Consider the following 16,524-nt stretch of genomic DNA (forward strand, 5'->3'; position numbering starts at 1 on the left):
CCCAGCACAGACAGGACACCAGAGTGCTCCTCCTGTATTACAATAACCCAGCACAGACAGGACACCACAGAATGCTCCTCCTGTATTACAATAACCCGGCACAGAGGAGACACCACAGAGTGCTCCTCCTGTATTACAATAACCCAGCACAGACAGGACACCAGAGGTTACTTCTCCAGTAGTACAATAAACCGGCACAGACCATAAACTATAGTCTGCTCCACCTGTATTACAATAACCCGGCACAGACAAGAAGCTATAGTCTGCTCCACCTGTATTATAATAATCCGGAAAAGACAAGCAACTATAGTCTACTTCACCTGTAATACAATAACCCGGCACAGACAAGAAGCTATAGTCTGCTCCACCTGTATTACAATAACCCGGCACAGACAAGAAGCTATAGTCTGCTCCACATGTAATACAATAACCCGTCACAGACAAGAAGCTATAGTCTGCTCCACCTGTAATACAATAACCCGGCACAGAATAGACACCAGAGTCTACTTCACCTGTATTCATAAAACCCAGCACATACGTATTGATGTAATACAGATGGAACAGATTGTAGTGTACTGTAACAGACAAGACATTAGAGTACGCTCCACCTGTATTACAGGAACCCAAGTCCCAGCACATGGTAGCACAAACCCCACAATACTCAATCAAAATGAAATAAAACATGACAACAGTTTCTTTGGATAAAAATGGCCACGGTGTTTATTAAGGGTAACCTAAGATAAAATAATTCGAAGAGAATAACCATAAATAATCGAATAAATAATAAAATATAAATATTTTGACCAATAAAAACCCCTCTAACAAACAACGTGACGTGAAGGAATTTAAGAACAATAGGGCGGGAGGGTGGGCGACGGTCCAATCTTCAAAAACTGGCTGCTTGACCACGATGAACTGCTCCTTTTATGTCCAATTTTCCCGCCTTTAGGATTTTATCAATGACCAATCAGCTGGCCTTCCACAAAACTGCCTGGAGATAGAATCTGCCAGAACCTGCTCATGCAATTGCACAGCTGACCTAGGTCCAATCAGCTGGGACCAACTCCAAACTGCCCAGAGACAGAAACATCTGGAAACCGGCTCGTGCCACCAGCACAGCTTACCCGGGGGACACCACGATGGTAAGTACCATTCTAATATAAAATAACAAATGGAGAAAAGAGGGAAAGGGGGAGAGAAAAACATACCAAGCAAAAAAACATATTTTATTAACAACTTATGGGGGGCCGTGCGACCATGTGTCCCCCAGGCAATAGCCTGGGGGGCCCCTGACATGGTAGCACAAACCCCACAATACTCAATCAAAATGAAATAAAACATGACAACAGTTTCTTTGGATAAAAATGGCCACGGTGTTTATTAAGGGTAACCTAAGATAAAATAATTCGAAGAGAATAACCATAAATAATCGAATAAATAATAAAATATAAATATTTTGACCAATAAAAACCAAGTCCGCCCAGCATTAGCTGGGTGACAAACCCCACAAGCCATGACATTACCAAGACATGGCCCCCCCAAAACACCGCAGCCATTCTTCAATTAAATTCTGCAGGCCCAAATTGAAAATGTCGATACCCACATCAGAAAGATGTATACAATCATTTCTGAACAGCCCGTCTGTGAGGTCTTCAAGGTCACTGTGTCTATAAGAAAGACCACCGAGGACCGACATGTATTTAGACATGGCTCTATTAATCCTTTTACGGATTCGATTCAAAAACGTATAATTTCCAGAGGACCATAGCAGTCTTGGAATAATCTCTGAAAAGGAAATAGTAGCGTCAGGGAAAATACATTTTATCAAGGCTATATCCCTTCTCATTTCCCAAAGTAAGTCCAAAGTCTTTTCTTTACCTAGGTCATTGCCTCCAGCATGGATGATAATTAAATTCGGATCCGGCCAATAAGAACTCAGTGATTTAACTAAAGAAAACACGTTCTTCCATTGCAAACCCCTTACCCCATGCCAAAAAACCGAAAAAACTAGCGGATCCATAGACAAATTTTCTGTATAGGACCTTCTCGCGGCTCTCTTCTGTGCCGCCCAAAATATAAAAGAGTGGCCAAGGATCCAAACAACCAAACGCTTACCTGTGGATATATAATTACACTACTAACAAGTCTGGTCGAACATAAAGTTTAAATCTATTAGACTCCCACCTTCCAATTCTTTTTATAATCCCTTCATCAATTCCTAACTGTGCAGCTTCCGTAGCTGCACCTATTCTAAACGAATGGGAGGATATTTTTAAATGCTCCAACTTCAGGGACTTCAAACATTTCTTTAAAACAGAGTTAAACTGAAATCTGGACAGCTGATCCCCATTCTGATGAATCAGGAAAGCAACCCCAAGACTCGGCCTGATTGACAACCAATGTTTAACATTAGAAACTGGGCAAAGAACAGAACCCGAAAACTGATTAATTCTAACCAAACGACCTTTTCCTAATTGATCTGTCTTAGATTTTTTTAACAATAACAAAACATGGTCAATTTTGCAACTAACATCCTGAAATGAAAGGCCCGGGACTGAAACTTTACTCTCTGCCACCAGTTCGCTTATTCTCAAGGCTGCAAAGAACATTAACACAAATGCTGTTCTAAACAAACACACTTCAAAATTACTAAAACAAACTAAATGTAACACATTGAATAATTTTAACAACAAATCTAATGAAATAGGCCTTCGTCTTTCCACAACCGGAGCTGACCTATGGTAACCTTTCAAAAGCTGCTTAACTGGGAAGAGCGAAGAAATAGCCGGACAACTGTTTAATTTAAGAAAGAAAGAGATGCCTGCCAGAGACTTAGAAATGGAGGCAAATGACAGCCTCCTACTAATCAGGCTACATACAAATTTTAAAACTAGACCTACCTCATTATGAAAGAAATTACAGTTCTCATTAACACAGAAATTAACCCACTCCTTCCAAGCAGCTGAATAATCAGCCCATGTTCTTGGAGCCAAGGATCTCTGAATATTAACATAGATTAGTCCCAAATCAGATTCCATAAATGAGGAGGACACGGAATTCCACAAAGCTCCGCTTCTGGTGCCATCGTTCTGAACCTCCGCCACTGACAACGAGATAATGAATCTGCTATATCATTCTTTTTTCCTTCTATATAGCTAGCTTTCAACCAGATGTTCAACTTCAGACAACATAAAGTTAAATGTCTTAATATCCTAACTACTAATTCACATTTTGAAGATAATGTGTTAATTGCAAAGACCACACCTTTGTTATCCGTAAACAACAAAATTCTCCTATTCTTAAAATAATGACCCCATACAACTATGGCTACCAAAACCGGAAATAATTCCAATAAGACAATATTTGAAGTAACTTTGTTACACGCCAAGCACTGGGCCATAACTCAGCCGACCATTGACCATTAAAGAATGCCCCGTAGCCCATACTACCGGCTGCATCCGTAAATAAAGACAAAGAGTCAGAATCCTCAAAATTAAACTGCCAGCAACTGCGTCCATTAAATTTAGATAAAAATTCTAGCCATACAGCTAAATCTTCTTTTAGCTGAACCGTTAACCTAATATGGGACCTAGGTGACTTAAGACCCCTTGTTGAAAAATACAGTCGCTTTGAAAAAACTCTTCCCATAGGAATAACTCTAGAGGCAAAGCTCAACAACCCTAACAGTGACTGCATATCACGTAATGAACATTTCTTCCTAGCTAACATACTGACTAAAGAAACCCTTAACTTTAACAATTTTTCCTCTGGTAAACTAAATTCCATTCTCTCAGAATCTATTCTAATACCTAAAAATTCTAATGACCTACATGGAAACACAGTCTTCTCCTCAGCTAACGGAACACCAAAAATTTCATAAACTCGACAAATTTTAACAATAAGGAATAACATAACTCAGAACTAGCATCACCTATAAACAAAAAATCATCAAGATAGTGCAGAACACCCCCATCCGGAATTTGCTTCTGCACTACCCAATGTAAAAAGGATGAAAATGCCTCAAAATAGAAACAAGATAAAGAAAAACCCATTGGTAAACATTTGTCATAAAAATAATCACCTTCAAATTGAAAACCTAGAGAGTTGAAACCTGCAGGGTTAACTGGTAGTAAACGGAAAGCTGATTTGATATCAGCTTTTGCTAAAAAAGCATTTTGACCAAACTGTCTCAATAAAGAGACAGCCTGATCAAACGAAGCATAGTGTACTGTCGCTTTAGACTTGTCAGCATCATCGTTTAATGAAGCCTTAAACGGGTAAGAAAGGTGATGTATTAAACGGAATGAATTCAATTCCTTCTTAGAGACAATTCCTAAAGGTGAAAGTCTAAAGTTTGTAAACGGCGGATGTATAAAAGGACCAGCGATCCTGCCAGTTTCAAGCTCTTTCAGGATTTTCTGATGCACAATATCCTTATGCTGCTGGATGGATTTCAAATTATCCACCCAGCAACAACCAGATCCTTTGAAAGAAGGGATATCAAAACCAAACTTAAAACCGTTAAAAATAAAATTAGCTTTCTCCCTGTCTGGGAACATTTCTAGCCAAGGCGCCATTCTTATTAATTTCACTGGCGTCCATGCTTTTGGATAACTGTTCTTTGGAACTAGGGGGTTGAGACTGGTTTGCTCTTTTAAAACAGCGACACATTGGGTGCGAACCCCCACAAAAGGAACATTCATGTTTATACCGACAATTGTTTAACCATTTACACTGAGCTTCATTATAAGCAAAGCAAACTCCTTTCCTCAACGTATTCTGAGAACTAGGCTGCTGCTTGGGCACTGACCTTTGTGGAAGCATTAAACTAAGCCACAAACCAACATCCTTAGTGCCCCATTTTAATGAAGGGTACACTGCCATCTTCTGGCGAAACATTTCATCATAATTGTACCATGCTAAACCACCAAACTGGCGGTAAGCCTCAAGAATAATGTCTACATGCTGAAATAAATTACTAGAATTAATGAAAGACTTTTCCCCTAAAACTGAAGCATAGATACAGAACGCCTGTAGCCAGTTAACCCCTTAAGGACACGGCCAATTTTAGCCTTGAGGACAGAGCAATTTTTTTTACATTTCCCTCTTTGCATCCCGACGCTCATAACGCTTTTATTTTTTGTACGACATAGTTGTATGAGACATTGTTTTTTGCGGCACGAGTTGTACTTTATGTACGTACCATTTTTTGGTACAAATACATTATCGTTTAATTTCTATAAATTTTTAATTAGATTAAAATGAAGAAAAAAAGCAGTTGCGCAGCAGTTTTAATATTTTTTTTTTTACACCATACACCGATCATCATAAATAATGGTATACATTTGTTGTACACGTTGTTACGGTCGTGGCGATACCAAATATGTCTATATTATTTCATGTTTTGGGACTTATATTTTAAAAAGTTTATTTATTATAAAAAATGTGTGTTTCTCTGTATTTTTTTGACTTTTTATTTATTTATTTACCATTATTTTTTTTTTACATTCATTTAACTTTTTTTGTTAATCCCATAAAGGGATTTATCATTTTGATTTTTATTTTGTAACTGTGATGTACTGGCATAGATCTATATGCCAGTACATTAGCCTGTTACTGATCGTACACAGGCAGTTGTTAGGACATACCTCAGTATGCCCTAACAACAGGAAATATGTTCAGACAGCCCTGGGGTCCTTCACTGGACCCTGGGCTGTCTGGCCATACGAGTTGTGGGCTTTGATCGCGTCACAGTTATATTCTGTGACGCGATCAATGTGCAGTCCCCTCTCTTTGAACGCCGCGATCAGCTGTCATCGCGGCGTTCAAAGGGTTAACAGCGGAGAGAAGATGTTTCTCTCCTCTCCGCTGTCAGAGCGGGGCCGTGGCTGTGTATTACAGCCGTTGCCCCGCTCTCGATCGCACACACAGAGACGGCAGGGACGGCTGTCACACAGGACGAGTATGCTCGTCCTAATGCGCGAAGTGCTCGCCGCTCAGGACGAGCATACTCGTCCTGTGTCGGCAACCAGTTAAAGAAAGACTTAGGAGGAGAACGTTTTTTATCCTCATCTTTATCAGACTTACCATCCTGCTTGACAAGAGTCTCCTTCGCGGATGGTAATAAAGAAAATAAATCTATAAACTCGTTCCTCCAAATACGCTCCTTAATTGCTGGCTGTAAATGAAAACCTAATGGCGAAATATCGCAAGACATCACTTCCTTACAACAAGTTTCCGAAACACCAATTCCTTTCTCTAAAACAGGAATATTACTAAAACCAGCATTCTGTAAATGCTGACTACTATGCTTCCATACATTAGCGGGGGAACTAGCAGGAACAGCCGACTTAGGCCTCATTCACACGGCAGGGTTTCCCGGCCGGGTGCCGGCCGTTCATAAATCGGCCGGCACCCGGCTGCATTAGGAATGATAGACCCCTAATGGGGCTATTCACACGACCGATTTTTTGACGGCCGGAAAATCCGGCCGTCAAAAAATAGGACATGCTCTATCTTTGCCCGGACACCCGGCCGCCCGGCTCCCATAGAAGTCTATGGGGCCGGGTATTACACGGCCATCACCGGAATGTGTTCCGAGTGATGGCCGGGTTTCCCGGTGCTTGCGCTCTATCTCCTCCTCCTCACAGCGCAGAGTGCATGTGAGGAGGAGGAGTTGATGCCATTCTGACGAATGGCATCGCTGTACACGGTGTTGCAGGGCCGGGGTGTACAGCAGGTGGAGGGAGCGCTGCGCTGGCTCCCTTCCCCTGCTTGTTAAAAGCACCCTGGCTCGGCGACACCTTCGATGGCGCCGCTAGTAGCAGCAGCTGCGGCTGCGGCTGCTACTACTGCAGCGACGCCACTATAGCAGAGCAGGGAGGTATCTCCCCGCTCTGCTATGTGCTAGCCGCACTTAAGCTCCTTAAAGGAGCGGAATCCCCGTGTGTTCGGGGATTCCGCTCCTGGACAGAGCGCTTGATGTCTCTGTCCATATCTGGGCAGTGACATCAGGGGAAACTCCTGAAGCGGAATCCCCGAACACATGGGGATTCCCGTTCAGGAGCTGCCGCTGATGTCACTGTCCGGATCTGCCCGGCCCGGCACGGATGCATAACTTTATGCAAACCGGCCGGGCAGAATGGCCGATTTTACCGGCCGGCACTCGGGCTCGGGAACGACCCGGTCGTGTGAATCCCGCCTTACTGACCAAATCAGCTAATAATTTTAAAATATCAAACATTACATTAGAATTGAGGGGAGGGGGGATGGGGTGGGACATATAAGGGGTAGCTGGCATCTCACCACTCTGTTCCACCTGTCCTGGGTCGTGCACCGCTTCTGCTACCTCCTGCTGCGTGCCTGTAGATCCTGGGGAAACTTGCTGACAGGAAAGTTGACTCCTGGGACCTCTTCTTCTCCTTGATACTGGCGGGGGTGGGGAATAAGCCACCCTAGTCTTCCGGCTCCTCTTCCTCGGTTGCAGCTCTGAAGAAAAGTCCTGCGCCGCCTCTAAAACCAGTGAGGCCGGCGCTTCCGCTGTGTCCTCCACACCATCCTTGGAGCAGGAGGGGGTACCCGACCAACCTGTTGTCTCCCGTTCTCTGACTAAACTTCTGGCCAGCGGGTTAGCCAATTGTGCCGGCACTTGCTGCGCACTTCCGGCACTGTGCGCCACCTTCTTTGATGACACGGTCGGCCGCCTCCTCTCAAGCTCCGGCACCTGGAGCGTACGTCCGGAACTGCGCTCCACCCTCAGTGATGACTCTGCTGCAGACTTCATCCTCTTGGCTGCAGCTGATGACGGCACCTCGAGCGACGACCCAGCAGGAGACACCGCTTCCTCTATGTCGTTTTCCAGCCCAGTAAGTTCGCTTCTTCCCTCGACTTCCCTCGACGGCGCTGCTGCTAGGCATTGCCTCAGCCAGTTTTCTCCTCCTTCCGACTCCGCTCTTCTGATCAGCTCCATCAGCAGGACATCCATGTCGACGGTCCAATCTTCAAAAACTGGCTGCTTGACCACGATGAACTGCTCCTTTTATGTCCAATTTTCCCGCCTTTAGGATTTTATCAATGACCAATCAGCTGGCCTTCCACAAAACTGCCTGGAGATAGAATCTGCCAGAACCTGCTCATGCAATTGCACAGCTGACCTAGGTCCAATCAGCTGGGACCAACTCCAAACTGCCCAGAGACAGAAACATCTGGAAACCGGCTCGTGCCACCAGCACAGCTTACCCGGGGGACACCACGATGGTAAGTACCATTCTAATATAAAATAACAAATGGAGAAAAGAGGGAAAGGGGGAGAGAAAAACATACCAAGCAAAAAAACATATTTTATTAACAACTTATGGGGGGCCGTGCGACCATGTGTCCCCCAGGCAATAGCCTGGGGGGCCCCTGACATACAGTACGCTAGAATCTGCTCCACCTGTATTACAAGAACTCAAGTCCCAGCACATACAGTACGCTAGAATCTGCTCCACCTGTATTACAAGAAACCAAGTCCCAGCACATACAGTACGCTAGAATCTGCTCCACCTGTATTACAAGAAACCAAGTCCCAGCACATACAGTACGCTAGAATCTGCTCCACCTGTATTACAAGAACCCAAGTCCCGGCACATACAGTACGCTAGAATCTGCTCCACCTGTATTACAAGAACCAAAGTCCCAGCACATACAGTACGCTAGAATCTGCTCCACCTGTATTACAAGAACCCAAGTCCCGGCACATACAGTACACTAGAATCTGCTCCACCTGTATTACAAGAACCCAAGTCCCAGCACATACAGTACGCTAGAATCTGCTCCACCTGTATTACAAGAACGAGGGGCGTAGCTAAAGGCTCATGGGCCCAGGTGGAAAATGTCAGCTTGGGCCCCCCCTGCGTGCAACTTCTCTTTATACAGCCGACCATGGCACGTACGTAACTTTCAGCTGCATCGCTGGGTATCTTAAGTGACCCAGCGATGCAGCACTAGCATCAAGGGGCGTTGCTAGAGTATTAAAAGGTTTTGCCCCCCACAAAAAAAAAATCTACACATGGGAGCTAGCATATATAGATGACATAGTTTAATAAGACGGCAGGCTTAGTTACAGCGGCTCAGCTCTATGTATGAATGTAGATATAAATAATGTAGTGACTAAATAACAGATACCAGTTCTACATAGAGTAAAGAGATTGGTTACATCCAGTGACTCACAGGTGACAACTAGCTTTATTGACAATCAATCGTCATCATACAAACATTACTGCGACGCAGCGCAAGCCATGAAGCAGCAAATAATAAATAATAACAGTCGTCAAACATGACAGTATAATACACAGTACAGGCTAGCCTATGCTATACATTACACCACACGCTACACTAACATTCTTCCATTCACTAAAGCCAAACAACAAGCATTACAGACAAGTGATGGGATAGGGGAGTGGGTAGGAGGGGGTAGGAGAAGGGGGAAATCACAGGCCCGAAGCTTTATTGAAAGACAACACACAAGAAGGGAGAGTGGGGGGAAGGGGAGTATCAGTCCTCTTCCTCATCGACGTCCGGGCTGTCCCAGGTGGAATAGTCTCTGAGCAGGCTGTGGATCAGCCCGCGGCAGTCCTGGACGGACACACTCTCTCTCCGCAAAATCAGACGATTCCTGGCAAACCATATAGCGTCCTTAAAGCAGTCCATAAGGCGCCAGGCTTCCTGGATTGCTCCATCCGTGGTATTCCCTGGAAATAGTCCATAAAGTACCGAGCGGTACGACAGTCTGTTCCTGGGGACTGAGTCCTTGAGTTCATGTTCCAAGGCTTTCAACAGACCCTGTGCAAAGGGGCACTGCCAGAAAGTGTGCAAAGATGTTTCCTCCGTGAAGGGGCACCTGGGGCAGTACCGGGTCTTGCACAGGTTGCGGGCATGCATGAATGACCTAAGAGGCAGTCCTCCCTGGATGTCCACCCATGAAATGTCCTTGTGCCCGTTGGTCAACCTGCCAGATGACACGTTAGTCCGAACAGTCTCCAACGTGTAGGCATGAAGCCCTGGAACAGACTCCAGTGAGTCCTTTGCTCTGATTTGCTTGTGGATCGTCTTAGGTTTCCACAAGTCGGGCTTAAGACCCTCCAGCTGATGCTCCCTCACAAACCGGACAACATCTCTGTAGAACCAGGGAGCGTGCCAGTTGTAAGGGAAGGAGCTGTCCCACTTGTCCCAGCCAAAACCTCGCCAGAGGGGAAGGAGGAAGTAGCGGGACATGGCCTTGCCCGCAGAGCCGTTTGCTGTCCTCAGAGTCCTACGAACACAGTCACATACAAAAGCGATCCGCAGCAGAGTGGGAATGTCGGGTATACCCTTCCCACCTTTGCGGGGCTCCTTGTACACAACAGTCCGCTTTAGTGTATGTTCACACGGCCTATTTACGGACGTAAATGGGGCGTTTTTGCCCCGAATTACGCCCGAAAATAGCGCCTCAATAGCGCTGACAAACATCTGCCCATTGAAAGCAATGGGCAGACGTTTGTCTGTTCACACGAGGCGTATATTTATGCGCCGCTGTCAAATGACGGCGCGTAAATAGACGCCCGCGTCAAAGAAGTGACCTGTCACTTCTTTGGCCGTAATTGGAGCCGTTATTCATTGACTCCAATGAATAGCAGCGCTAATTACGTCCGTAATGGACGCGGCGTTCAAGCGCCTGCACATTCCGGTACGGCTGAAATTACGGGGATGTTTTCAGGCTGAAACATCCCCGTAATTTCAGCCGTAACGGACGCCCTCGTGTGAACATACCCTTACTCTGTCCATTTTCGAGCCCCAGATGAAGCGAAACACAGTCCTGGTAATGGCCCTCGAGACCGTGGCAAGAGGGGGCCATGCCTGTGCAGTGTATTGTAGCACAGGCAAGACTTCGTTACGCAGGACCATTGCTTTGCCCTCAATAGTGAGTTGTCTGAGGCTCCACAGTCCGATCCTTTGGTTGACTTTGGCCAAGCGTTCTTCCCACGACTTTAGGGCTGCACCTTCCTTACCGAACCAGACTCCCAGAATTTTGATGAAGTCCGGCTTGATAGTAAACGGGAAGGAGGCAGGAGAAGGCAGGTACCATTTTCCGAAGAGCATGGCTTCCGACTTCCCGCAGTTGACTTTTGCTCCTGAAGCGCGTCCGAACTCCTCGCAGGTCTGGACGAGTGCAGTCACCGAACTCTGGTCAGAGCAGAAGACGGTCACGTCGTCCATGTACAGCGAGCATTTGACCTCGAAGTGTCCTGGACCTGGTGCGGTGATCCCTCTGATCTCTCCATTCTGCCGGATAGCCTCTGCGAAGAGCTCTATAACACAAACAAAAAGGAGTGGTGAAAGAGGACAGCCTTGTCTAACCCCCGACGATACAGGAAAGGGGTCAGTCTTCCAGCCGTTCACCAGCACCGAGCTGTAAATGTCGCAATACATCAGGTTAACATACAAACAGAACAACCTGCCGAGCCGCAGCCTACGCAGAGCCTTACTCATGAATTCGTGAGAGACCCGGTCAAAAGCCTTCTCCTGATCCAGACTGACCAGGGCCGCGTGTGTACGGTGGCTTTGCATGTAATACACCGTGTCCCTCACCAGGGCAAGACTGTCGGCCACCCTACGGCCAGGAATGCCGCAGGTTTGGTCCGATCCGATGATCTGTCCGATGACAACCTTCAGTCTGTTGGCCAATACTGTGGCGAGGATCTTGTAGTCCACGTTCAGGAGAGAGATGGGACGCCAGTTTTTCAGGTCACATCTCTCCCCCTTCCGCTTATACAAGATCGTGATCATGCCTTCTCTCAAGGACGGTGGCATTCTACCCTCCACCACCATCTCCTCATAGAGCTCCAGCAGGTCCGGACAGATCAAGTCCCCCAGCGCTACATAGAGCTCTGCTGGGAGACCATCACTGCCCGGGGTCCTGCCGGGTCTGAAGGATTTAGCGGCAGAGAGCAGTTCCTCCACCGTCAGGGGTACATCCATAGCCTCCGTACCTGCAGGATCAAGATGATTAGTGATACCTGACAGGAATTTATCGGCGGCTTCGGGGTCAGTGGTTTTCCGGGAGTAGAGGCTTCGGTAGTAGTCTGTGACGACTCCCATCACCTCCTTCTTCCCAGAATGCATGTTTCCGGTCTCATCTCGGAGTTCCTTCAGGGGCGTGTGGCCGGCATGGAGTTTCCTGAAAAAGAACGAGTTACATTTCTCACCCTTCTCCAGGTTCTCCACCTTGGAACGAAAGACAATTCGCTTGGATTCCTCCTCAAAGGGCCTTTTCAGGCCCTTTTTGGCTTCCTCCAGCTCCTTCCTGACGTCCCAGCCACATTGAAGGAGGTCTTGCAGGGATCGCAGCTGAAGCTGCATCTCTCTGAAGTCTCTCTTCCTCTCACACGCCTGTTGACGACTTTTTGCCTGAAAGAAACAACGAAATTCAACTTTAACATATTCCCACCAGTCACAGGTTTTGTCAAAGAAAACTTTATCATTCCTCCAAACAATATAGGCGTCTCTAAGTTCCGCCAGTACCTCCTCTCTTTCCAGCAGGGCACAATTCAGCTTCCAGGAGCCAGGGCCGGGAGGAAAACCGTGGCCGATGGCACCCTGGAAGAAAATGGCCCTGTGGTCAGAGAAGAAGCAGGGGACCATGGAGTGCCCATGCTGCTTGACTGCCCGGGAGGTGAACACAAAGTCAATCCGAGAACGAAGTGAGCCACCGGGACGGCTCCATGAATAGTTCACAGAGCCGTTCCCCATGGAGCCCACAACGTCCTGCAAGGATGCTTCGGTCACCATCTCGATAAGCAGTTTAGAACTGACATCCAGCTTGATTGAAGTGCCGGAACTCCGTCCGTCCTCTTCGATGGGGCAGTTGAAGTCCCCGGCCATCACCACTGCCCTAGTGGTGGCGAGCTGGGTCCGCAGGGTCTGGAATAGTTCCAGGCGCTCAGCCTTCATAGGGGGAGCGTACACGTTGATGAGCCTAATCGGCTCTCCTGCCCAGGAACCATCTACGACCAACAAGCGGCCGCAGACGAGCTCCTGGACAGAGTCAACAGTAAATAGGCCTCCCCTAATCAGGATGGCAACCCCTGCAGACTTACAGTTGCCCCCACCAGACCAGTAGGACGGGCCATGGGTCCACTGCCTGGCCAGATGATGATATGACCTGGAAGAGGGGAGAGTACATTCCTGCAGCATAAATACATCACTCGACTGCTTGGAAAGAAAAGTTAGCACCATCTGACATCTAGTCCTATCTCTAACACTCCTCACATTGAGGCTAAAGATGTTAAGTTTAGCAGCCATGGGGGAGAATAAAGAAGGTTAGTGCAAACGATACACCTTAGTTACCAATCCGGTCGGGCGGATCCTCCTCTCTGGAGCCTGGTGGGTCCGGAAGATCCAGCAGGCTCTCTGCAAAGTATTGTTCCAGGATTGAAGCCACCTGGATGTCTGTTGTGAAGTCGATGACCTCAGGTTCAGACACAAGTTCCTCCACCATCTGCTCCATTTCCTCCTGCTGTACAAGGGAATCTTCGCAGATTTCCACGACTTTTCTCTTTGAGGAATCAGCAGCTGGGCTGTCCCTCACCTTTCTCTTCCTCTGGATGGCACCTGAGGAGACAAGAGGGGGGAAATCCTCCAGGGAGAGGACTCCAGCAGCTGGAGGGGAAGATGTTAGTGCTGCTGGAGCTGGGGAGAAGGGAGGCTGGGTTGGGAGACGTGCAGGTGACAGGACCACTGAGATGGGTGGGTAGGAGAAGGTGAGAGCCTCAGTGGGGGTGACAGCTGTTGGGGACTGGGACGGGGGTGGGGAGGGCCGGGCGAGGGAGCTCTGGCTGGGGCGGGGTTCCCTCTCGCTGGAGCTTTCGCCGCTACAGTTGCCCAGGATCGATCCCTCTTCGGGCTGTCCTTGTAAGAGTGGGCTGCTTGTCCGCAGAGGTTGCACATTGTCCGTTTCGGGCAGTCTTTGGTCTCGTGTCCTGTTACCCGGCATTTCTTGCAGGCGTCCTCCTTGCAGTCCTTCATCGAATGACCCTTCTTGCTGCATCTCCTGCAGATCTGCGGCATGTCCGGGTAGTAGATGAGGCCGTAGGAGTTGCCCAGCGAGAATGATTGGGGCAGGTGCTGGAGGCCGTCTTCCGTGCTTGAATCCTTGTTGAGTCGGACGATTACCGACCACTTGCCGGTCCAGAAGCCGAGTCCGTTCAGGATGTGGGTGGGTTCCCTCACCACTGTGCAGAACCGCTTCAGGAGTGTGGTGATGTCTTTGCCGGGGGTGTGTGGGTTCCGCATTGAGACCGTCACCCGCCTTTCCTCTCTTTGGACAGGGCAGTTGCCCACAAAGCGAGAGAAAGGGGATTCAGGCCTCGCCGCTTTCACCATCTCCCAGTACCTTCTGCAGATGTTGATCGATGCGAAGGTCACGAAGAACATCCCGGTCATGAAGGCCTGGATGCTGATGGTCTCCGGCTTAGCGAAGCCCTGGTCCAGGAGCATCTACTGGCACAACACTTCTTCCGTCATGTCCGGCACTCTCCCGTCCACCTCCTTCAGCTTCAGGGCCACCGTCTGCTTCATCCAGGGCTCCAGGGTTGGAGCAGCCTGGTTCGGCTTCCTGGTGGCCTGTTGGCTTGAGGAGGCTTCAGGAGGAGATGTCCTGGCCTGGGTCTGCTTACGTGGTCCATCAGCCTTCTCCTTCCGGGTGGCAGGGTTGCTGGTTGAGGCCATGGCTTCTTCCAGCTGTTCCTGTCGCTTGGGGAGGATCTTCGATAGCTCTTTCCTGAAGGGGGCGGAGCTATGCAAATCTTCTCCTTGCTGGCCGAGGTTCTTCCACAAAATTTCTTCCGCAGCGGTTCCTCGTCGAGCTTCTTCTTCTGCGGCCGAGCTTCTTCGAAGATCCCCTTCAGCAGCGGCTCTTCTCCGAAGGTCTCTGTCGCAGTTCTCCTTCTTCTTCCCGGCAGCGATCTCCCGGAGATTCTTCCCCGATGGCGGCTTCTCCCTTCTGCATCGTCGTCTTCGCTGGTTCTTCTCCGCAGTTCGTCGCCGGCTTCGTCTGGAACGCTCTTGGATCGCTAAGCTAGTGTTAATAGCCCCCAGTGGTTCTCCGAGCTATCTATCCTTACAAGGACTGATAAGAACAGATACTACACTTGATCTTAGCCAAGAGGCCGAGAAGCGACAGGTGACAACTAGCTGTTTACTTGCCCTTTACGTCTCTGGGCCAGACCGCCAAGATGTATTTTTCCAGCCCCGACTCGTCTGCACGCAAACTTTTCATCCTGCTGCTACCTCCAATGCCACTCTTTGTGCCCCCCCATACTGGGAATATGATACCCTGTAATATGAGGGAACAGGGATATAATGCCTGTAAGATGAGGAAACAGGGACATGTCCCTGTTCCTTCATATTACCGGCTTTATGTCCCTGTTCCCTCATATTACAGGTATTATGTCCCTGTTCCATCATATTACCGGCATTATGTCCCTGTTCCTTCATATTACAGGAATTATGTCCCCGTTCCTTCATATTACCGGCATTATGTCCCTGTTCCATCATATTACCGGCATTATGTCCCTGTTCCTTCCTATTACAGGCATTATGTCCCTGTTCCTTCATATTACCGGCATAATGCGCCTGTTCCCTCATATTACAGGCATTATGTCCCTGATCCTTCATATAACAGGCTTCATGTCCCTGTTCCTTCATCTTACTGACATTATCTCCTTGTACTTTCATATTACCGGCATTATGTCCCTGTTCCCTCATTTTACCGGCATTATGTCCCTGTTCCTTCATATTACCGGCATTATGTCCTTGTTCCCTCATCTTAACGGCATTTTGTCCCTGTCCCTTCATTTTACCGGCATTATGTCCATGTTCCTTCATATTACCGGCATTATGTCCCTGTTCCTTCATATTTCCGGCATTATGTCCCTGTTCCTTCATATTACCGGCATTATGTCCCTGTTTCTTCATATTACCGGCATTATGTCCCTTTTCCCTCATCTTACAGGCATTATGTCTCTATTAATTCATATTACCGGCATCACGTCCCTGTTCCTTCATATTACAGGTATTATGTCCCTGTTCCATCATTTTACAGGCATTATGTCCCTGTTCCTACATATTACAGGCAATATGTCCCTGTTCCTTTAAATTACAGGCTTCATGTCCCTGTTCCTTCATATTACAGGCATTATGTCCCTGTTCCCTCATCTTTGAGGCATTATGTCCCTGTTCCTTCATATTACAGGCATTATGTCCCTGTTCCTTCATAATACCGGCATAATGTCCGTGTCCCTTCATATTACTGGTATTATGTCCCGTGTAGGAGGGCACAGGGACATAATGCCGGTAATATGTCCCTGTTCCCTCATCTTTGAGGCATTATGTCCCTGTTTCTTCATATTACCTGCATTATGTCCTTATTGCTTCATATTACCGGCATTATGTCCCTGTTCCCTCATCTTACCAGCATTATGTGCCTGTTCCTTCATATTACCGACA

The 16,524-nt window shown here is 47.6% G+C and overlaps 1 protein-coding gene and 1 pseudogene across 1 annotated transcript; both read right to left on the reverse strand.

Moving 5' to 3' along the window:
* Positions 1-167: 167 nt before the first annotated feature.
* On the reverse strand, positions 168-8,143 carry LOC142697997 (uncharacterized). Its single transcript, XM_075847748.1, has 3 exons — positions 7,306-8,143; positions 2,901-3,103; positions 168-224 (listed from the first exon to the last, which is right to left on the reverse strand). Exons 1-3 carry the CDS (start codon positions 7,982-7,984, stop codon positions 168-170), a joined length of 939 nt encoding a protein of 312 aa, XP_075703863.1. The 5' UTR covers positions 7,985-8,143.
* Positions 8,144-15,095: 6,952 nt separating this feature from the next.
* On the reverse strand, positions 15,096-15,197 carry LOC142698003 (U2 spliceosomal RNA; annotated as a pseudogene).
* Positions 15,198-16,524: the final 1,327 nt, after the last annotated feature.

Source organism: Rhinoderma darwinii (assembly GCF_050947455.1).
Source record: "Rhinoderma darwinii isolate aRhiDar2 chromosome 11 unlocalized genomic scaffold, aRhiDar2.hap1 SUPER_11_unloc_13, whole genome shotgun sequence".
Taxonomy (NCBI): Eukaryota; Metazoa; Chordata; class Amphibia; order Anura; family Rhinodermatidae; genus Rhinoderma; species Rhinoderma darwinii.